Source organism: Carcharhinus amblyrhynchos, chromosome 1, assembly GCF_965287045.1.
Source record: "Carcharhinus amblyrhynchos chromosome 1, sCarAmb.v2.hapA, whole genome shotgun sequence".
Taxonomy (NCBI): Eukaryota; Metazoa; Chordata; class Chondrichthyes; order Carcharhiniformes; family Carcharhinidae; genus Carcharhinus; species Carcharhinus amblyrhynchos.
Window position 1 is genome coordinate 40,764,623 of NC_137324.1, and position 24,865 is coordinate 40,789,487.

Consider the following 24,865-nt stretch of genomic DNA (forward strand, 5'->3'; position numbering starts at 1 on the left):
TTAGTTTAGGTATTACACTGCGATGTTTTATACATGTAGTGTTTTCAGTTACCTCCTTGCTCAATGCGGAATACCGAGTTAAGAAAAACAAACTTGTCTAAATGGAACTGTTGTAGTGTCAACACCCCCCAAATTTTAACAGTAACAGCTAGTTGTACAATGACGTGACTGAGATTAGTGTACTGGCACGTACTGTACTCAGTGCTGACGGGCTTGTGTTTTATTCGTTCTCTTACATTTGCCCGTGGTTATCCATTTCTGATTATACTAAAAATTGAGATGTGAGTAACGATCTAAAAGATTAATCACTCCTTCAACAACAAAATAACAACTTGCATATGCATCTTAGTTAAATACTGAAGTCTCTTAACCTGATTTCTGAACTTCCCTATTAAATACTGACGTTACTGTTATTATAAAGGCTGATTCAAGTGAGATCCTGTGGTTCCGTTTGTCAAGGAAAGTAAAGTGGAACTTAAACATTGAAGTGTGAAGTTATTTTTAGTGTGTAGTTACTAGAAGAAATTAATAGAGGTGCCTGAGAATTGTGGATCTTAATTTGAAGGGCTGTAGGAGTTGGATAGTAAGTAAATTTGTCTGGTTTGTTCCATCAGGAACCTGTACTGAAACTGTTGCCCTTTACTATATTAATGATTTGGGTCACAACATTGGTAGTATGATATTTAATTTTTTTTGTGACACTAGATGTATGTGGGAATTCCTACACCCTAAACAGCCTATTTGAAATGTTTGTTGAAAAGGCTGGTATTGCCCATTTAATAAGGCTAAGACAGGCTGTTTCCCTAGTCTTTGAGCATTGGCTCATGTTTCGGGGTCTGCAGTCATCGATTTAGGCTTCCCCTCTCATGTAGGGCTAATTTTGGTCTTCAGTTTCTCTCACTGGGATTGTTTTCTGGATTTGGTCAGTCTACCGTGGGGCGGCACGGTAGCACAGTGGTTAGTACTGCTGCTTCACAGCTCCAGGGTTCTGGGTTCGATTCCTGGCTCAGATCACTACGAGGTTTGGAAAATAATCACCAAGGCATCTACTGTCACCTCTGCCATTTCCTTCAGAACCCTGGGATGCATTCCATCTGGTCCTGGGGACTTGTCCACCATCAGTCCCGCTAGTCTTATCGAGCAATACCTCTCTAGTGACAGTGATCTCATTCAGGCCCTCAACTCCTACCATCCTTCTATCTTTAATACCCGGCAAACTATTCAAGATAAGGGCAAGGCAGTTTAGAACGGAATTGAGGAGGAACTTCTTCACTCAAAGGGCGGTGAATCTCTGCCCGTTGAAGTGGTGGAGGCTACCTCGCTAAATATATTTAAGATGCGGGTAGATAGGTTTTTGGTAGGCAAGGGGATTAAGGGTTATGGGGAGAAAGCGGGAAAGTGGAACTGAGCCACTTCAGATCAGCCATGATCTTATTGAATTGCAGGGCAGGCTCGAGGGGCTAGATGGCCTACTCCTGCTCCTATTTCTTATGTTTGCACATTTTCCTCGTGTCTGCATGAGTTTCCTCCAGGTACTCCGGTTTCCTCCCACAGTCCAAAGATGTGTGGGTTAGGTTGATTGGCCACGCTAAGAAATTGCCCCTTAGTGTCCAGGGATGCTTAGGTTAGAGGGATTAGTGGGTATGGGGGTAGGGCCTGGGTGGGATTGTGTTTGGTGCAGACTTGAGGGGCTGAAGGGCCTCTTTCTGCACTGTAAGAACATAAGAAATAGGAGCAGGAGTAGGCCATCTAGCCCTTCGAGCCTGTCCCGCCATTCAATAAGATCATGGCTGATCTGTCGTGTCTCAGTTCCACATTCCCGCCCTCTCCCCATAACCCTTAATCCCCTCGCTTATCAAAAACCCATCAACCTGTGTCTTAAAAATATTTAGCGAGGCAGCCTCCACCACCTCAACGGGCAGAGAATTCCAGAGATTCACCACCCTTTGAGTGAAGAAGTTCCTCCTCAACTCCGTTCTAAACCACCCCCCCTTTATCTTGAGGCTGTGCCCCCTAGTCCTACTGTCCTTTCTGAGCGGGAAGAGTCTCTCCACCTCTATTCTATCCATCCCATTCATCATCTTATATGTCTCAATGAGATCTCCCCTCATTCTTCTAAACTCTAACGAGTACAAGCCTAGTTTATTCAACCTCTCCTCGTAGCTCAACCCCCTCAACTCCGGTATCAGCCTAGTAAACTTCCTCTGCACTCCCTCCAAGGCCAAAATATCCTTGCGTAAGTACGGCGACCAAAACTGCATACGGTACTCCAGCTGCGGCCTCACCAATGCCCTATACAGCTGCAGCAAGACCTCCCTACTTTTATATTCAATCCCCCTCACTATGAAGGCCAGCATCCCATTCGCCTTCCTGACCACCTGCTGCACCTGCAGGCTGCGTTTTTGCGACTCATGCACAAGGACCCCGAGGTCCCTCTGCACCGTCGCCTGCTGCAGTTTTTCACCACGTAAGTAATAGTCCTTCCTACCATTATTCCTACCAAAGTGGACCACCTCGCACTTGCCAACATTAAATTCCATTTGCCATTTCCTGGCCCATTCGCCCAGCCTATCTAGATCCTTCTGCAGACTCTCCACACCTTCTGCGCAATTTGCCGTTCCACCAATCTTGGTGTCATCAGCAAATTTCGACACCGTACACTCGGTTCCCTCCTCCAGATCATCTATATAAATGGTAAATAGCTGAGGCCCCAGCACTGACCCCTGGGGTACTCCACTAGTCACCAACCGCCAATCCGAATAGCACCCATTAACCCCCACTCTCTGCCTCCTATTTGACAACCAATCCTCTATCCATGCTAACACCCTACCCCCAACTCCATGCCCCCTTACCTTCTGCAATAACCTCTTGTGAGGTACCTTGTCAAACGCCTTCTGAAACGGTTCTAATGATGCTTGCCACGAGGTACAAGGATCTGGAGATGGTGTGCTGCTTGGCTGCCAGTTGAAGGTGGTCTCTGCTGATGCTGTTGAAAAAAGTAAAAAAGGCACAGAGAGAGAACTATCGTTCCAAGTTGCGCTCTCCACGAGTTTCTTGATTCTGTGCTTGTGCCCAATCCTTTGCTGTTTGAAATATACATAAATGATTTGAAGGAAAACGTAACTGGATTGAGTAGTAAGTTTACGGATGACACAAAGGTTGGTGGATTTGCTGATAGCGATGAGCATCAGAGGATACAGCAGAATATACATCAATTGGAGACTTAGGCAGAGAGATAGCAGATGGAGTTTAATCCTCACAATATGAGGTGATGCATTTTGGAAGGCCAAAAAAGATAGGAAATATACAGTAATGCCAGAACCCTGAAGAGTATTGATAAGCAGAGGGATCTGGGTGTACAGGTACACAGTTCACTGAAAATGACAATGCAGGTGGCAAAGGTAGTCAAGAAGGCATACAGCATGCTTGCCTTCATTGCGTGGGATGTTGAGTTTAAAAATTGGCAAGTCATGTTGCAACTTTATAGAACCTTAGTTAGGCCGCACTTGGAATATAGTGTTCAATTCTGGTCGTCACACTACTAGAAGGCTTTGGAGAGGGTACAGAAAAGATTTAGCAGGATGTTGCCTGGTATGGAGAGCATTAGCTGTGAGGAGAGAGGGGAGACCGGATAGAAGTCTACAAGATTATGAGAGGCATGGACAGAGTGGATAGTCAGAAACTTTTTCCCAGGGTGGAAGAATCAATTACTAGGGGCATAGGTTTAAGGTGGGAGGGGCAAAGTTTAAAGGAGATGTACAAGGCAGATTTTTTACATAGAGTAGTGGGTGTCTGGAACTCGTTGCCAGGGGAGGTACGTAAGAACATAAGAAATAGGAGCAAGAGTAGGCCAACTAGCCCTTCAAGCCTGCCCCGCCATTCAATAAGATCATGGAAGCGGATACGGTAGTGACTTTTAAGGGCGTCTTGACAAGTACGTGAGTAGGATGGGCGTAGAGGGATATGGTCCCTGGAAGGGTAGGGGGTTTTAGTTAAGTTGGGCAGCATGGTCAGTGCAGCCTTGGAGGGTCAAAGGGCCTGTTCCTGTGCTGTAATTTTCTTTGTTCTTATCGAATTATGCCTTTGGCTTCCTACCGAGCTGGGTGCCACTAAGTCTGTAGCATTCTTGTGAGACTTGTCTGTGTGAGACTTCTTACTGTGTTTACCCCAGTCCAACAGATCTCCACATCATAGCATTTTTCCAACATAGTTTTACCCAACTGATGATTACAGTGTGTTGTTGCAATAGTAATCCTGCTCAGTATGAGACATTTGGTGTATGTGCTTGGCTGAGGAGCCAATGGTGCAAAGCTACCGTCTGTGGAGTCTGGTGAAAAATATTCTGAACGCCTCTAAGTCAGAATCCAGCCTAAGTTCACTGGAGGCGTAAACAAACATTCATTCTGAAACATTCTAACATAGCAGGCTCACCGGGGGTGTAAACAAATGTTCATTCTGAAACAATGTGGCCATTAACACCTGGCCAGGCAGTGCCTATCAAAACCAGATAGACCTGGAAGTTGATTGTCCAAGTCCTGCTACATGAAAACTGTCTGTTCCAGCTCTGCAGTTTGCAAATCGCAGAGTCTGGCTGTGTTTAAACTTGGCTTCCATGTTTCAAGTTTTTATCCATGCCCATGAAAAGCCACCGATATTTCTATAATAATCTTGGAGGTCATGGGTCACTTGACCACACTGTCAAGACTCCTTGGGATCTTGTATGTTTCAATCAAGACACCTCTCATTCTTCCCAACTATAGTGGCTGCAAACCTAGCCTGTCTAACCTTCCCTCATTGCAGTAAGTCCTGATATATATACTAGAGATGAGAATTTCAGATGTCTGGAAGAACTACTTTTAGTAGAGCGGATATGGGCGGCACGGTGGCGTAGTGGTTGGCACTGCTGCCTCACAGCACCAGGGACCCAGGTTCGATTCTTGGCTTGGGTCACTGTCTTTGTGGTGTTTGCGTGCGTTTCCTCTCATAGTCCAAAAACGTGTGGGTTGCCCCTTAGTATAAGGGGGTTAGTAGGATAAATAAGTACAGTTATGGGGATAGGGCCTGGATGGGATTATGCTTGGTGCATACTTGATACGCTGAATGGCCTCCTTCCGCACAGTAGGAATTCTAGAGACTCATCTGAAATATATTGGCAGAATGTACTGTGAATATATGTGCTGGAAATGACTAGTGATGTCCTGCCAGAGTCTGTGATGAAGTCTCAATTATTCAATTATTAATTAAATGAATAACTCAAAGAACCATTTATGCAAATTGTCTGATAACATAGATTGTTTACGATGTAACCAATGCTCAGGAAACCTTGAATTATAGAAAGATGTGAATGAACAGAATTGTGGCAGACGGATTTCAGCAGAGTTAAATATGAGGTGAACCAGTTTCAATCAGGAAAGGATAAATCCGAAGACTTTATAAATGGAGAAACATTGGGAATGGCAGAAATTCAAGGAGATTTAGGGATCCATGTAGGAATCAGTGAAATGTAGTGGTAGGGTACAAAATATGATCAAAAAAGCTCTTGAAATGATAACTTTTCTATCTAGTGTGATTGACTAATCAAGGGGAGGAAGTTCTGCTGCAGCCACGTGGAGCCTTGGTTATACAGTTGTGAGCATCGCAGGATACATTGCAAGTGTGGATTCACCAGAATGTTATTGCTGTTCCAAAGGTTGGTTGTGCACCAAGATGAAACATTAGGAAGGAGAAGCAAGCTGCATACTGGATTTGGAGAAAAGAATAGTTCAGAAACAGGCAGAATCAAACTGGGATAAAATGAGAAGCAGTTGAAGGTGAGTTTGAAGTGCAGGTGCATAAATGGTTGTAGTGTGGTTCATAAGATTGGTCAGCTGCAGACTTGAGTTGCTTCAAGGAATTATAATGTACCTTTTTGATTTGATTATTTATTGTTACAATCATTGGGATAAAAGTATTCTTTCTTGTGTGCTATACAGATAAATCATACCTTTTATAGAATACATGGGGAGAAGGCAAGGAGAAGGTGCAGAATATAGTGTTACAGTCATAGCTACGGTGTAGAGAAAGATCAGCTTAATATATAAGTCCATTCAAAAGTCTGCAACAGGGGAGAAGCTCTTCTCGAGTTGGTTGATACGTGATTTCAGACTTTTGTATCTTCTTCTGGATGGATGAAGGTGGTAGAGAATATGTCTGGGGTGCATGGGAGTCCTTGATTATGCTGGCTGTTTTTTGAGGCAGTAGGAAGTGTAGACAGAGTTAGTGGATGGGAAGCTGGCTTGTGTAATTCACAGCCCTTTGTAGTTTCTCGTGGTCTTGGTCAGAACAGGAGCCATATCAAGCTGTGATGTATTTGGAAATGTTGGTTTCTATGGTGCATCTGTAAAAAAAATAGTGAGAGTTGAAATGGAAATTTCCTCGGCCTCCTGAGAAATTAGAGGCACTGGTGGTCTTGCTTAACTGTAGCATCAGTGTGGAGGAACCAGGACTGATTGTTAGTGATCTGGACATCCAGAAATGTGAAGCTCTTGATCATTTCCACTTCATTACCACTTACGTAAACAGGGGCATGCCCTCCACCAAGTTTCTTGAAGTCAATGACTATATTCTTCATTTTTTTTTGACATTGAGGGTGAGATTATTGCCATTGCACCATTTCACCAGATTCTCTATCTCTTTCCTGTACTTCTACTTGTCATTCATTGAGATCTAAACCACTGCGGTGATATTATCAGCAAACTAAAAAATGAAGATGGAGCAGAATTTGTTCACACAGTCGTAGGTGTGTAAGGAGTATAGGAAGGGGCTGAGGACACAGCCTTGCAGGGCTCTGCTGTTGAGGATAATCATGGAGGAGGTGTCATTGCCTATCCTTATTGATCGCAGTCTTTCTCAAATCTAGGGTCCGATCATAGAGGGAGGAGCCGAGCCCAGAGCCACAGAGTTTGGAGATGAGGTTTGTTGGGATAATGATGTTAAAGGCTGAGTTGTAGTTAATAAATTAGAGTTTGACATAAATACCTTGTTGTCCGGATGTTCCAGGGTTGAGTATAGGCCCAGGGCGATCGTGTCTACTGTGGACCTGTTGCGGCAATAGGTGAATTGTAGTGGATCCGGGCAGTCTAGGGGACCAGAGTTGATGCATGCCATAATGATGGATGTTAGAGCTACTGGGTGGTAGTCATTAAAGCACACTGCCTGATCTTTCGTTGGTACAATACATGGTACAGATAATGGGAGGATTGATAATCTCATGGGCTAAAAATTCATTTGCCCATTCTGTTGGGTGCAGGTCGGCATTTGTGACTTTTCCACGGATTTCAAGTTGGCCTATGGAAGTGGCAATGCACAATTGCGCTGTCACCTCCTTTACTTCATATTGGTGTGGGGCTGAGTGGGCTCCTGGTGACTGGCACCCTCTTTGCTCTTCTAGCTGCCTGTCAACTCAGCAGGAGACCAACGTTGTTGTGAGATCATACAAGAACATAAGAATAGGAGCAGAATTGGCCATTCATCCTTCAAGCCCATTCATTTAGTACGATCATGGCTGATCTACTTTGACACCGATTACCTGCACCATTCCTATATCCCTTGATGTCTTTAATATAAAGAAATCTATCAGTCTCAATGATCGAGTTGCCACAGTCCTCTGGGACATAGAATTCCAAGCGTTCACCACCCTTTGATGAAGCAATTTCTTCTTATCTCAGTCTTACATAGTCCGCCCCTTATTGTGAAACTGCATTTCCTTGTTATAGGCCCCACAGCCAGGACAAACATCCTTCCTGCATCTACCCTATTGATCCCTGTACGAATTTTGTACGCTTAAATTGAGATCAGTGTTAATTCTTCTAAATTCCAGAGACTAAATTTAATCTTCCCTGGTAGGACAATCTTTCCACACCAGGAATTAATTTTGTGAATTATGTTGCACTCCTGTATGGCAAGTATTTATTTCCTGAATAAGGAGACTAAGTCTGCACACAATATTCCAGGTGCAGTCTCACAAAGGCTTGGTATAATTTCAGTAAGACAACTTTACTCCTATACACAAATCCTCTTGTAATAAAGGCCAGCATACCACTTAGCTTCTTAATTGCTGCAGTACCTGCATGTTTTTTTAAAATTCATTATGGAATGTGGACTTTGCTGGTAAGACAATAGGCTACCTCGCGAAATATTTTTAAGACGCGGGTTGATGGGTTTTTGATAAGAGAGGGGATTAAGGGTTATGGGGAGAGGGCGGGAATGTGGAACTGAGCCACGACAGATCAGCCATGATCTTATTGAATGGTGGGGCAGGCTCGAAGGGCTAGATGGCCTACTCCTGCTCCTATTTCTTATGTTCTTATATTTCTTATGTTCTTATGTACTCATCCTTGTGCACAAATCCTTGAAGTAAAATCATCAGAAATGTTATCCGGTTCCTCTCTACTTGCACTACCTTAAAGAGTTTCACAGTTTGCAAAAGGACAATAGATGGGTGGAACTTGAATACTTCAGTATTGGAAAACAAAAAAAAAGTAGGTCAGGCAGCATCTGTAGGGAAAAACAGAGTTAACATTTCAGGTTAATGAATATATCCAGCTTGTTCTGTTCTTATTACAGGTTTCCAGCATCCACAGTTCTTTGCTTTAGTTGAAGGTGGCAAAACAGGTTGAGAAAGCAGTTTAAAAATCATGTGGGATCTTGGGTTTTATAAACAGAGCAGAGAGTATGAAATCTTGGAAGTTATGAAATCTTTACATTGCGCTGGTTGAATTTCTGGACACCACATATTTGGAAGTGTTAAGGCATTCAAGAGATGGCGCAGGATCAGAGCAAACTGACAATGCCTGATGCTTTTACTTCAATGATTTGTGCACAAGGGCAAGTAGGGATGGGTAATAAATGTGAGGTGGCACAGTGGTTAGTACTACAGCCTCACAGTGCCAGGGACCCAGATTTGATTTCTGGCTTGAGTCACTGTTTGTGTGGAGCCTGCACATTCTCCCTATGTTTGCATGGGTATCCTTCAGGTGCTCCAGTTTCCTTCCACAGTCTGAAAGACATGCTGGTTAGGTCATGCTAAATTTTCTGTCTGTACCCGAAGAAGCGCTGAAGTGTGGCAACTAGGGGATTTTCACAGTAACTTCATTGCAGTGTTAATGTAAGCCTATTTATGACTAATAAGTAAACTTTAACATTTAGGTTGCTGAAAAGATTCCAAGGCTGAGGGACTTCAGTTATGTGGATAAATTGGAGATGATCAAGCGGGGAGGTGGTGGCATGGTGTTATTGTCACTGGACTGGTAATCCAGGAACCCAGGGTTCGAATTTTACCATGGCAGATGTGAAATCTGGAATTAAAAGTCTAACAGTGACCATGAAACCAGTTGTCAATTGTCATTAAAAACCCATCTGGTTAATTCTTGTCCTTTCAGTGAAGGAAACCTACTGTCCTTATTTGGTATGTCTTGCATGTGATTCCAGATCCACTTAAATGCCCTCTGAAACCGCTGAGCAAGCAACTCAGTTCAAGGACAATTAGGGATGGCAAGCATTTGTTTCCCATTCTATGCATTAGTTAAAAAAAGGTCAATATTATGAGGGGCCTCTATACAGTGGATAAGAAAAAATGGTGGAAGGGTTGCTGATTTAGGGTGACTGACAAAAAATGCGGAAAAACATTGTGCAGCAGGTTACTGTCTGGATTGCACTGTTGGAGAGGGTGATGGGGGCAAATTCAATTGTGGCGTTCAAAAGAAATTTGAATGTGCACCTTAAGAAAAAAGATGCAGGGAGAGTGAGTGGGACAAGCTAAATTGCTCTTAGCAGGCTGACTTGATAGGCCAAATGTGCTGTAACCATTAGGAGAAGTAATGGCCTAGCAGTATTATCGCTAGACTATTAATCCAGAAACTCAGCTAATGATCTGGGAACCCAGGTTCAAATCCCGCCACGGCAGAAAGTAGAATTTGAATTCAATAAAAAATATCTGAAATTAAGAATCTACTGATGACCATGAAACCGTTGTGGATTGTCATAAAATCCCATCTGGTTCACTAATGTCCTTTGGGGAATGAAATCTGCTGTCCTGACCTGGTCAGGCTTATATGTGACTCCAGAACCACAGCAATGTGGTTGACTCTTAACTGTCCTTGGGCAACTAGGGATGGGCAATAAATGCTGGCTAGCCAGCTGCACCCAAGTCCCATGAATGAATAAAAAAAAAATCTATGGTTCTTTGATATGGAACACTGCGATAGCTGGCTTAGAACATGATAAGAACAAAAGAACCAGGAGTAGGCCATCTGGCCCCTTGAGACTTCTCTGCCATTCAAAGAAAATCATGGCTGATCTTTTTGTGGACTCAGCTCCACTTATCCGCCTGCTCACCCTAACCCTTAATTTCCTTATTATTCAAAATTCTGTCTATCTTTGCCTTAAAGACATTCAAAGAGGTAGCCTCAACTGCTTCACTGGGCAGGGAATTCCACGGATTCACAACCCTTTGGGTGAAGAAGTTCTTCCTTAACTCAGTCCTAAATCTGCTCCCCCTTATTTTGAAGCTATGCCCCCTAGTTCTAATTTCACCCACCAGTGGAAAAATCCTCCCTGCTTCTATCTTGTATATTCCCTTCATAATCTTATATGTTTCTATAAAGTCCCCCCCACGTTCTTCTGAATTTCAATGAATATAGTCCCAGCCTACTCACTCTCTCCTCCTATGCTATCCCTCTCAACTCTGGAACCAACCAAGTGAATCTCCGCACTCCCTCCAGTGCCAGTATATCCTTTCTCAAGTAAGGAGACCAAAACTGTACACCGTGCTGCAGGTGTGGCCTTATCAGCACCTTATACAGCTGCACCATAACCTCCCTGGCTTGGAATATGAACAGTTGCACTGGAACAACAGTTTCATGCCGTGAACAGTTAGTATCTGGAATGTAGCGACTGTGAGGTGGAGGCAGATTCAGTTGAGGCCTTCAGAAGAAAATCTGATAATCTTCTGAAAATATTGCAGAGCTACAGGGAAAAGGTGGGGTACTGGGGATAGGTGAGTTGTTGTAGAGAGCTGGCATGGACGTAACGGAGCAAATTGACCTGCTTTCACACCATATCCATTCCATGATTCTGTGAAATAGTTGCATACCACAAACATAAAATTCTCAAAAGTATTTTAATTCTGTATATTTTATGCAAGATTTATTGACTTTATCTTCTGTACTTTTATGCGCAAAATATATTTCAAAATTGACAACCTTCCAAGCAACTGTCTAGATATTGGAAAGTGATCAAAGAAACTCTTGGTGCTACATTTCCTGCAATCTTTTGTCTCTAATTGAGAAAAATGGAGTTTTGGATATGGTTGCCATGTACAGGAAATACTTTAATTCAGAGTATTTAATGAGTGTTGCTTATAGGACTGGGTAATTACAGTTGTTGGAAAATACAAATACCAGGTTGTGTACATTTCCTGGTGTCAGCAGGATTACTTCTGTATTCTTCTCCCCTTCTGCTCGGCAAATACATTATCTGCATTAAGGTTGATCTGGTTGACACTCGTAAATGAGGAAATTTGTTTGTGTGCAATGCTGCTGAAGAGCTGAGACACAAAATTTCTGTTCCTACCATTGTTCGAATGCATCAGGTACTTCAGTCTAAAGTGTAGGATTATGTAACAATGCAATATCACTTTTCACCACCTCTAAAGTAAGACAAGAAAACCCTTGTTTATTAATAATGGCTACTTTGTTAGAGACTGCATTCTGTAATACACATTGCAAAACAATTCTGACATTAAGAGCACTTCAGAGAAAAAAAACTGCTATTTAAGACATGAGACTGAGTTATAAACGTTGTGGATTCAGTTTTTAAAAATGAATTTATGGGATGTGCGTGCTGCCAACTTGACCAACATTTATTGCCCATTCCTACTTGTCTTTGAGGAGCTGATGGTAAGCTGCTTTTTGCGAGAATCAACGATGGTTTCATGGTTACACTTACAATTCCATATATTTTATTGAGTTTTTAAAGTCCACCAACTGTCATGGTAGCTTTTGAACCCGGGTTCTCAGAACATTATCCTGGATAATGCAGACACGATGAGCCTGAATCATTCTGTGATTCTGTGAAACGCAGCCAATTGAGAATGATGGAAATGAGATAGTTGCAAATATATAATTGTGCTTGTTTAATTGTGTGGCTATTTTTGCAATGTTTGTGTAGCTGAGATATCTTTGTCCTTGGATGGCCATGTTGTATACTTTGTGAAGCACATCTCACTTTCTTTAACTGTATTACATCTAGCATCAGATGAAGAACAATCCATGGTCTTTGTGCCAGGTATGGTTTTGGAAATTACATGTTTGTGCTGCTACTTTAACATACATTATGCAAACTCAGTATTGAAGATGCTTCCAAATACATTTTGATCAATAATGCATCCCAAGAAAGTAATATGTGCACATCTTTGCAAAATAATATAGAAAAATTGTTCATTTATTCTGTTCCTATTTATTATTGATAAAATTGAGCTCAATATTACAGACGTGTGAAAATCCATAGCATTGTATGTTTAGATTGCTGCCATCCTATTTTTGTTAGTGGCATCTATTGCAAAGATTGTCGATTTAAAAATTAGATGGTGTAAAACAATGCAGGGTATAATTGCCTTTTTCCAGAATGTTATATTATTTATACTGTTTATAATTTTTTAAAAGTTCCTATTAAGCTGATTCCTTTGATTTCATTTCTGCAAATTATGCATAGGATTTTTCTGTAGAATAAATGGGTAACATTGTTCATAGAATCATAGGCCCTGATTTTACCAGCGTGGCTGCCTGAGGCTTGTAAAATTGTGCCTGAGGCCAATGGGGAATGCCATTCTGCGAGCCTCGTCCACTCTGATTACAGAGCGGCTGTGCCGGTAAAATCAAGGCCATAAAATTCCTCCAGTGCCGAAGCAGGCTATTCAGCCCATCGAGTCTGCACTGGTTCTCTGACAGAGCATCCCACCCAGACCCTAACCCTGTAACTTATGTATTTACCCCACTAATCCACCTAATTTACACATCTTTTGACACTACGGGGCAATTTAGCATGGCCAGTCCACCTAACCTGCACATTTTTGAACTGTGAGTGGAAACCGGAGCCCCTGGAGGAAACCCATGCAGACACAGGGAGAACGTGCAAACTCCACACAGTCACCCAAAGCTGGAATTGAATCTCGGTCCCTGGTGCTGTGAGGCATCAGTATTAACATTTGTTACATTTACAATTGTGCCAGTATACAGTGAAATAGAAAATTGCAGACACTAATGATAGGGAACGATTTCAGCTATCCTTTTTTTTGAAAATGACCTTACTTTCAAAATGACATTGTATGTACATAAGAACATAAGAACATAAGAAATAGGAGCAGGAGTAGGCCATCTAGCCCTTCGAGCCTGCCCCGCCATTCAATAAGATCATGGCTGATCTGTCGTGGCTCAGTTCCACTTTCCCGCCCTCTCCCCATAACCCTTAATCCCCTCTCTTATCAAGAACCCATCAACCTGCTTCTTAAAAATATTTAGCGAGGCAGCCTCCACCACTTCAACGGGCAGAGAATTCCAGAGATTCACCACCCTTTGAGTGAAGAAGTTCCTCCTCAACTCCGTTCTAAACCGCCTCCCCTTTATCTTGAGGCTGTGCCCCCTAGTCCTACTGTCTTTTTTGAGCGGGAAGAGTCTCTCCACCTCTATCCTATCCATCCCATTCATCATCTTATACGTCTCAATGAGATCTCCCCTCATTCTTCTAAACTCTAACGAGTACAAGCCTAGTTTATTCAGCCTCTCCTCATAGCTCAATCCCCTCAACTCCGGTATCAGCCTAGTAAACCTCCTCTGCACTCCCTCCAGGGCCAAAATATCCTTGCGCAGGTGCGGCGCCCAAAACTGCACACAGTGCTCCAGCTGCGGCCTCACCAATGCCCTATACAGCTGCAGCAAGACCTCCCTACTTTTATAAAAAAATGAAATGAGTAGAATGTGGAATTCCTTAGGCGTTTGATAAGGTGCTGCACAAAAGGTTGTTAGAGAAGGTTAGGGGGCATGGAGTTGGGGGTAAGGTGTTAGCGTGGATAGAGGATTGGCTGTCAAATAGGAGGCAGAGAGTAGGTGTCAATGGGTGCTATTCGGATTGGCAGTTGGAGACTAGTGGAGTGCCCCAGGGATCGGTGCTGGGGCCTCAGCTATTTACCATTTATATAGATGATCTGGAGGAGGGAGCTGAATGTAGGGTGTCGAAATTTGCTGATGACACAAAGATAAGTGGAAAAGCAAATTGTGCGGAGGGTGTAAGAGTGGGCGAGGACCTGGCAGATGGAATACAATGTTGGCAAGTGTGAGGTTATCCACTTTGGCAGGAATAATAGTAGGAGGGACTACTATTTAAAGGGCGAAAAGCTGCAGCATGCTACGGTGCAGAGGAGCCTGGGGGTCCGTGTGCATGAGTCGCAAAAACCCAGCCTACAGGTGCAGCAGGTGATCAGGAAGGCAAATGGGATGCTGGCCTTCATAGCGAGGGGGATTGAATATAAAAGTAGGGAGGTCTTGCTGTACTGTACACGGCACTGGTGAGGCCGCAGCTGGAGTACTGTGTGCAGTTTTGGTCACCGCACTTGCGCAAGGATATTTTGGCCTTGGAGGGAGTGCAGAGGAGGTTCACTAGGCTGATAGCGGAGTTGAGGGGGTTGAACTATGAAGAGAGGCTGGATAGACTGGGCTTGTACTCGTTGGAGTTTAGAAGGATGAGGGGGGATCTTATTGAGACGTGTAAGATGACAAAGGGGATGGATAGGGTAGAGGTGGAGAGGTTCTTCCCGCTCAGAAAGGACAGCAGGACTAGAGGGCATAGCCTCAAGATAAAGGGGGGGCAGCTTAGAACGGAGTTGAGGAGGAACTTCTTCACTCAAAGGGTGGTGAATCTCTGGAATTCTGTGCCCGTTGAAGTGGTGGAGGCTACCTCGCTAAATATATTTAAGACACGGGTAGATAGGTTTTTGGTAGGCAAGGGGATTAAGGGTTATGGGGAGAAAGTGGGCAAGTGGAACTGAGCCACTTCAGATCAGCCATGATCTTATTGAATGGTGGGGCAGGCTCGAGGGGCTAGATGGCCTACTCCTGCTCCTATTTCTTATGTTCTTATCCAGAGTCCATTACAGCAGAGAAGCTACTCGGTTCTTGGGATGGAGCCATGAAGCATTGATATATAGAAGTACTGCAGCAAAGTAACTCAAATATTCTTAGAAAATATCTGACCTTTCAAATTTTGCTGAATGTCTTGAGGTGCTTTTGTTAATCACACCAGTGTGAGAAATCTTGCAGCTAGGTGAATTTGGAAATCCATTACCCACTTTTAAGACCAGATGTTTTGCAGCAAGAAAAGCTTGCTGCAAAACCTATTCTTTCATAGCTCTTACCAAACTTAACTGTTATTGTGAAAGATTTTGTCAGGTAAAAGATAAAATGTTTGTTTGACCTTCGTGTTAGATACATTTCGTCTTACATATGGAAAGATTCCGGTGGGGATCCATAAACTAATATAATAAAATTTATCAAATGACGACCCCCCAATGAAGAAATTAGTAATGAGATTTGACTTCTTGTAACTTTTACTTTTAATGTGTATCGGAATCAGTGCAAAATAAACAAAAATTAACAGGCAAATCATGGTCAGTGTGAAATATGGGGGCAGTACTGTGGCACAATGGTTAGTACTGCTGCCTCTCAGTGCCAGGAACCCAGGTTCGACTCCTGGCTTGGGTCACTGTCTGTGTGAAGCTTGCATGTTCTCCCTGTTTCCGCGTGAGTTTCCTCCCACATTCTGAAAGACATGCTGGTTAGGTGCATTGTCATAGTAGGTGAATTTCACAGTAACTTCATTGCAATGTTAATGTAAGCCTTACTTGTGACTAATAAATAAACTTTTTACTTTATATAAATTGCACATGGAAAGTAGATACAACAAAGACTATCTCATGTTATTAGTAGGTGGTTTGCCATATCTGTATGGTGCCAGTTTCAGTCATGCAGTTCCTCCAAACAGAATGCCGGTCCCTTTTCTTCAAGGACTTATCTCATTCTCCACAGGTGACTTCATCCGTGTTAAGAGGTCTCCTCTGCCTATGCAATCTTCCCTATATAGTGCATTTCCTTTGGAACCTCCTCAGCTGTCAGTCCCCTTTGATCATGGTAGCATGGATCTACCAGAGCTTCTTTCTTAAGCTTTCTCTTTCCACTGTGTCCGTATGTCACTTGGCCTCTGGATATTAATTTCCTTCCTGTCAGTCCTGCGTCTAGGTTGAGCTCACACTGACTAGTATTCATTACTTTCCAAAAAATACTGTTGATCCCTGTTCAACCGATACAAACTCTTTTGAAAATGCTTTTCAATCATTTAAAAAATATATGGATTCCCCAAATCTTTTTACGTAATTGCACATTTTTCTTGCTGTTACTGAATCTGGGACGAAGATCATGGATTCTCCCCCGCATTGACCATTATTCCATTATCTCCAAAACTTGATTCACTCCAGCTCCAACCTTGTATTTACTCAGATGTTTTAATGTATCATTGCAAAAAGTTCTATTTGTAAGCTTATTAAATATATCCACAACATAATTACAGGATGGGAAATATTTATTTCTAATATTAAAAGTTGCTGAAGATTTGTTAATTTTATATGTGTCCACTGCACTCAATCCAAGGAAATAGAAATACGAATAAGCTACTCTGTCCCCTGTCCCTTGTTCCTGTTCTGTTATCTTGGTGCATCAGTACACACATATGAAATAGGAGCAGGTGTAAGCCACTCAGCCCACCAAATCGATTTTGCCATTTAATAAGATCATGGTTGATTTAATTTTAACCTAAACTTCACATTACTACCTAACCCCAAAAACTTTTCAGCCCCTTGCTTGTCAAGAATCTATCGACTTCTGCCTTAAAGATAGTCAAAAATGCTGCCTCAACCACCTTCTGAAGAAGAGACTTCTCACAACCCACTGAGAGATTTAAAAAAATTCCTCACTTTTGTCTTAAATGGGCAAACCCTTATTTTTAAGCAATGTCTCCTAATTCTGGGTTCTTCCACAAGAGAAAACATCCTTTTCACACCCACCCTGTCATGTCCTCTTAAAATCTTGTGCATTTCAACCAAATTGTCTCTTGCACTTCCAAACTCCAGGGGGTACAGGTCTAGCCTCGTCAGCCTTTCCTCGTAAAACAACCTGTCCATTCCACGTACTAATCTGGTTACTGCTTCCAAGGATACATTTGCAGCCTTCCTTAAATAGAAAAGATCAATACTGCATACAATATTCCAGATCTTCTCTCCTTCTTTGGTGATCATTCACTGTTGAAGTATGATTGTCCACTGAAGAAATTCTGTGTTATTGGTCATGGGCTCTGTGGGTCCTTGCATGGCTGATGAGCCAGATCGAAGAGCTGAATCTCTGACCGCACATGAACATAAGAACATAAGAAATAGGAGCAGGAGTAGGCCATCTAGCCCTTCGAGCCTGCCCCGCCATTCAATAAGATCATGGCTGATCTGTCGTGGCTCAGTTCCACTTTCCCGCCCTCTCCCCATAACCCTTAATCCCCTCTCTTATCAAGAACCCATCAACCTGCTTCTTAAAAATATTTAGCGAGGCAGCCTCCACCACTTCAACGGGCAGAGAATTCCAGAGATTCACCACCCTTTGAGTGAAGAAGTTCCTCCTCAACTCCGTTCTAAACCGCCTCCCCTTTATCTTGAGGCTGTGCCCCCTAGTCCTACTGTCTTTTTTGAGCGGGAAGAGTCTCTCCACCTCTATCCTATCCATCCCATTCATCATCTTATACGTCTCAATGAGATCTCCCCTCATTCTTCTAAACTCTAACGAGTACAAGCCTAGTTTATTCAGCCTCTCCTCATAGCTCAATCCCCTCAACTCCGGTATCAGCCTAGTAAACCTCCTCTGCACTCCCTCCAGGGCCAAAATATCCTTGCGCAGGTGCGGCGCCCAAAACTGCACACAGTACTCCAGCTGCGGCCTCACCAATGCCCTATACAGCTGCAGCAAGACCTCCCTACTTTTATATTCAATCCCCCTCGCTATGAAGGCCAGCATCCCATTCGCCTTCCTGACCACCTGCTGCACCTGCAAGCTGGGTTTTTGCGACTCATGCACAAGGACCCCGAGGTCCCTCTGCACCGTCGCCTGCTGCAGTTTTTTGCCACGTAAGTAATAGTCCTTCCTACCATTCTTCCTACCAAAGTGGACCACCTCACACTTGCCAACATTAAATTCCATTTGCCATTTCCTGGCCCATTCGCCCAGCCTATCTAGATCCTTCTGCAGACTCTCCACACCCTCCGCACAATTTGCCTTTCCCCCAATCTTGGTGTCATCAGCAAATTTCGACACCCTGCACTCGGTTCCCTCCTCCAGATCATCTATATAAATGGTAAATAGCTGAGGCCCCAGCACCGACCCCTGGGGCACCCCACTAGTCACCATCCGCCAATCCGAATAGCACCCATTGACCCCCACTCTCTGCCTCCTATTTGACATGTGGCAGGTATTTCTAGGAAGTGGGTTAGGTCCTTGCACTCTAGATCATTGCTGTTTCTTTCTCAGGCTCCTTTTCAGAAGAACTGTGACCCTTCAATTAGGAGATTCCTCCAAGTAGATCTGTTCTGAGCAAAGGTCTCCCAGGTGTCTTTGTTGCATTTCTTGAGGTAAACCTTCAGGGTGTCTTTTAAGCACTTCATTTGTACTCCCCCTGTTCAGGAGCCTTCCTTGAGCTGGGTGAAATGAAAATTTGCTTTGGCAGTCAGACTGACTTCCTAAGCACATAGCTAGCCAGTGGAATTAGTTTCGGATGATTGTGGCCTTGATGCTGTTTCTCTTGGCTCTTCACGAATGCTAATGCTGTATGTCAGCATTAGCATTCTATCCTCCCAGCTGATGCAGAGAATCCATCTTTGATATCATTGATGATTACTTTCCAGAGCCATGAGGTGGCTTCTGTACATAGGCCAGGTTTTTGAGCCATATAGAAGGCTCAGGAAGGATGACTGCCTTGTACACGAGGATCTTGGTATTACCACGGATGCCATGGTCATTATAGACCCTCGTCGTCAGGCATCCAAAGATGATGCTCACAGTTCGGATATGATGGATCTTCACATTGATGTCAAACTGAGATAAGGGGTGGCTTCCCATTTAGGGGAAACGTTCCATGTTTGGGAGGATTTCTCAGTGGATCTTTATGTAGGGAAGAGATTGGATCTTGCCCTCGGGTGGGTTATTATTGGACTTGAGTCTTCTTGAGGTTGAGGCTGAGACCGAGTCTTCAGTATACGTCTGTGAGGGTGTCAAGCAGAACTCGAAGATTTTATTCTGAGAGTGCTGAGCTGATGACATCATCCGCATACTGAAATTCCACGAACGATGTCAGTATCATTCTCTTCTTGCATTTCAACCAGTTGAGGTTGAAAGGTTTCTGATCCATCTGTACTCAATGTCCACTGCACTGGGAAGCTTGTTCTCAACAAGGTGTAAGATAGTGGCGACAAAAGATGGTAGAGAAAATGGTGGAACTGATGATATGTCAAGACTTTGATCTCAAAGGTCATTTTTCTGTTGGTGAGGACTGTCGCCGACATATTTCTTGTCTTTGAGGATTTGGAGGATGTTGATGAATTTCCTTGATCGACCAGCCTTTGCTGGGTCTTCCTTGCACTTTTAGTGACTGAGCCAAAAACCTTCGCCAGATCGATGTAGGCCATGTTGAGTGATTGATGTTCCTCCTGGCATTTTTGTGGAATTGGTCGAACAGTGAAAATCATGTCCGCAGTTCTGTGGTTTGTTTGGAAGCTGCACTGGGTTTTCGGAATGATTGCTTCGGAGACTGGATGAAGACGGCCAGCCAGGATTCCGGTGATGAAAATTAGGGACTTTCGTTGGTAGTTCCCACGGTCCCTTTTTCTTCTTTCTTGGAGTTGGTGACGATGACTGCATCCCTGAGGTTGGCAGGAATTTTTCCAGATATTTAGGAACAGCTGATGAATATGACGGTTGATCCCTCCTCCTCAAAGTTTAAAAATCTCTGCTGGAATTCCTGCAGCTTTACCATTGTTCAGGTGCTTAATGATGGCTTTGATTTCGTGGTGTGAACCCTCATCTGCAAACAAGTCCTCAACTACAATTGTATCACTATTTAGGATTTCTTTGGATTGTTCTCTCCATTGAAGGCTGATGCTTTCTCTGTCTGACAAGAGGGTTCCATCTTTACTCTGTACTGGTTTGAGGTCTAGGGTGTTAGATCCATATATTGCTTTGGTGACACTGAAGAAGCCTGGGTGTTGTGTTTGTCGGTGAGGAGTTGCAGCTCCTTAGATTTTTCAGTCCATCGTTGGTTCTCAATTTCCCGAGTTCTTGTCTGTACCTATGCATTTGATTGGTGAGCTCTCCTGTTTGCCTGACTGGTTATAGAAACATAGAACAGTACAGCACAGTGCAGGTCCTTCGGCCCTCGATGTTGTGCTGAGCTTTGTCCGAAACCAAGATCAAGCTATCCCACTCCCTATCATTCTGGTGTGCTCCATATGCCTATCCAATAACCGCTTAAAAGTTCCTGAAGTGTCCACTATCACAGCAGGCGGTCTATTCCACACCCCAACCACACTCTGAGTAAAGAACCGACCTCGGACATCCCTCCTATATCTCCCACCATGAATCTTATAGTTATGCCTCCTAGAAACAGCTACATCCACCCAAGGAAATAATCTCCGCACGTCCACTCTATCTCTCCCCCTCATCATGTTATAAACCTCTATTAAGTCATCTTTCATCCTGAGCCCCAGCTCCCTCGACCTTTCCTCATAAGACCTACCCTCCAAACTAGGCAGCATCCTGGTGAATCCCTGCTACACTCTCTCTAATGTTTCCACGTCCTTCTTATGGTGAGGTGACCTGCATACAATATTCCAAATGTGGTCTCACCAAGGTCCTGTACAGTTGCAGCATAACCCCCATGGCTCTTAGTCAAACCCCCTGTTAATAAACGCTAACATATTATAGGCCTTCTTCACAGCTCTATCCACTTGAGTGGCAACCTTCAGAGATCTGTGGATATGACCCCCAAGATCTCTCTGTTCCTCCACATCCCTCAGAACCTGCTGTTGACCCTGTAATTCACATTCAAATTTGTCCTACCAAAATGAATCATCTTGCACTTATCAGGGTTAAACTCCATCTGCCACTTTTCGACCCAGCTCTGCATCCTACCAATGTCTCTTTGCAGCCTACAACAGCCTTCCATCTCATCCAGTACTCCTTCAATCTTGGTGTCATCAGCAAATTTACTGACCCACCCTTCAGCCCCCTCCTCCAAGTCATTGATAAAAATCACAAATAGCAGAGGAGTTATGTCGTCTTGCCAGGTGTGGAGAACTTTCCTTTTCTTTTCAATAAGACCTTGCATGCTATGGTCATTCTCGCTAAACCAGCCTTGGTGAACTGCATATTTGGTGAACAGAAGAATCCCGTTGGAGGTGTAAAATGGTGGATTCAATCTGATGCATCCTGGGCTGATCCTTGGGTTTTCCTCTTCAGAAAGTGCACCGTCAACTGCTCTTCGTCTGCTCTTCATGTCTCTTGCAGGGCAGCTACATCAATGCTGACGAGGTCAGGGCACCAAGGGCAGTTCTTTGTTCCAGTTGATCGTTCCGCATGTTATGAGGGTTTGAAATTCTGAAGTTTGAAATTCAGGTTCCGAAATTGAGTTTAACTCCCTGTTGGGTTCTGTTGGTTTCCTCTAGTTGATACCTGGTATGCGACATCTTTTAATGTGGGTATGCTGTTGCACATCTGCAGACACAGCCCTTGACAGAGGGTAGATTCTGTTCTAGTAGCAAGGGAACCTTGACTGTTGGGGACCTTATTACTGATGCAGTCTTCTTCCGTCATTGCAGCCGTTGATACCATATGTGTATCTTCTGCCTGATCCACCATTGAGGACTTGTTTTGTCTGGTTCCTCCCCTCTGACCTTGCTGTCATGGGTGATCCTGACAGTATCAAATAAATCGGTTGGACTAAAACCTGGTGTTGTCAGACTTTTTACTGTGTTTACCCCAGTCCAACGCTGGCACATCCACACCAGGAGTTAGACTGACAATGGCATGACTCACTGTATCAGTGGAATGTTCAAAGCGCTCCACCATGGTAAGGTGGCAGTCCAAGGAAAGGCAATGCCCTGTATAACTGACGTATAACCTCCCTACTCTTGTATTCCATTCCTCTATAAGTGATAAGATTTGCACCTACAGACTAACCTTTTACAATTTAGGCACGAGAACACCCAGATCCCTCTGCATCTCATCGCCATTTAGATACTATACTTTTTTATTCAACGTGCCAAAATGAACAATTTCACATTTTCCCACATTATATTCCTCTTGCCAGATCTTTGTCCATTCACCTAATTTATCTTTATCTTTCTGTAGCCTCCTTATGTCCTCTCACAACTCAACTTTCCTATATGACATCAGCAAATTTAACAAACATACCATAGATCCTGTCATCCAAGTCCATTATATGAATTGTAAAGAGTTGAGGCCCCAGCCCTGAATCCTATGGTAAACAACTCATCACATCCTGCCAAGCAGGAAAAAAAAATGCCTACTCTGTTTCCTGTTAGTTAGCTAATGTCTACCAGTTAATATATGTATCTTAACAGTCTTCAGGCAGGCCCTTTGGGACTCTCAGCCTGGATGAAAGAGGGTACCAAGTTTCTTCCAAAGGATTAATGATAGTATCAACTTGACTCAGTTTTACCATTCACACTTCGTTTTGACTCATCTGAGGCCTGATATCAGACAGCATACATTGGATTGTGGTATCAAAGGAAGTCATGGAGAAATTGAGCTATGTATCCTTTGCATGTTTAGAAGCTGACTATGTATCTGTATATGATTTTACTGAGGGTGGCACATAGAAAAAGGGGAATAAGGATAGGTTGCAGTGGAAGCAGCATTTACATTAGTTTTATGGGGTAAACAGGCATAGAATGTTACCTTATATGCCATGCACTTTAATTTTTCACAATAACCTTAGGTATGGCACCTTATCAGATGTTTCCTGAAAATCTAAATACACCATATCCGCTGTCTCCTCTTTATCCATAGCACATGTTACAACTTCAGAGAACTCCAGTAAATTAGTTAAACATAATTTTCCTTTCATAAAACCATGTTGCCTCTGCCTGATTACCGTGACTATATCCAAGTGCCCTGTTCTTACAGCGTTAATAATATCTTCCAACATTTTTCGTAAGACAGATATTAAGCTGATTCCTGACTTCTGTCTGTCTCAGCCTGTTTGAATCTCTATCGAACTATACCTGAACCTAAATTGACAGTTTACTTTTGCTAAATTTGCTAATATGTCCTCATAATTATCCTTATTTAAGTTTAAAATACTAGTTATAGATCCACTCTACTTTCCCTTGAACTGCTACAGTCAGTACCATACAGTATGATGCAGTAGTTCAAGAAGGTGGCCTTCCTTCCAGGGCAATTAGGAATTGGAAATATATTTATTATTAGTCATTACATTAATACTTCAATGAAGTTAGTGTGAAAATCCCCTATATGTGTATCCCCTAGATATGCTGCCCTTGTTAGTGTCATTATAATCTTAAATTCCTTTGTCTTAAGGGATTGGAGAAGAACTTTAAAGATTCCCCCCCCCACCCCCGATTCAGTATTTGGGGATTGTTGTTTTTCCCAAGCGACCACATAATGGTTGGTGGGGCACTGATTTTTGTGTGTGTGTGGTGGGTGGGATGAAGCAACTTGTTGTTTTTATAAACCTACCTTTTCATGTATTTGTAACTAAAGGTGGGCAATAAATATGAGGTTGCCAGGATCATGTGAATAGCATTTTTTAAGAATAGTAATGATTTAATAAATCACAGATATTCAGTACCACATCTCTACTAGTTGTTTATTGTGTTTATTAGGATTGACGATGGAAGGAAATGTTAAACCTGAATCAAAGGTGAAGTATAAAATTCAAGAAGTTGGAGCAAAGCTCACCTTCCACTCTGATTCTGTTTTTGTGGATCCTCTGAAGACTAAATCTGGAAAGCTACCCATGCCTGACAAGGTGAAATTATGTTTTTATTGCATCTTGTATCCTACTAAAGATTAATATATGTTTATGCGGGATTTAGAGAGGCATTTTTGTAAAAATAATGAATGTTATTGAAATGATGTGCATAATTTTGTTGTAAAAGCTTCTAGTTCAGATAGTTATGTAATATTTTCAATAAAGTTATGGTGTTGAGTGAAATTGTGAATTTGTTTCCCATTAAGGATGCATCCACTCGGTATTTATTTCTAAGATCCTCCGTGTTGAAATTTAGTGTTAAAACAATTGGCAGTTAGGCTGTTCTTTCATCCAAGATTAACTCACTAATCTTTTTCCGTACTTTGGATCAAAAGGCTTTCCCAGAAGAGTAGCATTATTTGTATTCTGAAGGTACATATTCTGGATCTAGGAGGTATATTAAAATTAGCAAATACAAAACCAGTGAGCGTGATCTTTTAAAAAATTCATCCATGAGATAGGGTGTCGCTGGCCAGCTAGCATTAATGCCCATCCCTAGTTGCCTAAGGGCAGTTGAGATTCAATCACATTACTGTGGCTCCGGAGTCACATTTAGGCCAGACCACGTTAGGATGGCAGATTTCCTTCTTTATAGGATTTCCCTAATTTATGGTGATTGGAGCGATTTTGTTACATAAGCAGGTTATAAGGCTGGGAGAATAGGTGCCAAATAAAA

General features: G+C 42.9%; 1 protein-coding gene across 4 annotated transcripts in view; it reads left to right on the forward strand.

Moving 5' to 3' along the window:
* Positions 1-24,865, forward strand: part of kiaa1328 (KIAA1328 ortholog) — a 192,778-nt gene that overhangs the window by 339 nt on the left and 167,574 nt on the right. For 2 of the 4 annotated variants that reach the window (XM_080214587.1, XM_080214671.1), the window contains exons 2-3: positions 12,289-12,324; positions 24,041-24,186. In XM_080214587.1, the coding sequence (XP_080070713.1) occupies positions 12,289-12,324; positions 24,041-24,186 (182 nt within the window). Of the gene's footprint in view, positions 1-6,897; positions 6,953-12,288; positions 12,325-24,040; positions 24,187-24,865 lie in introns of those variants that run through there. The other 2 variants (XM_080214835.1, XM_080214751.1) reach the window with 2 other exon arrangements.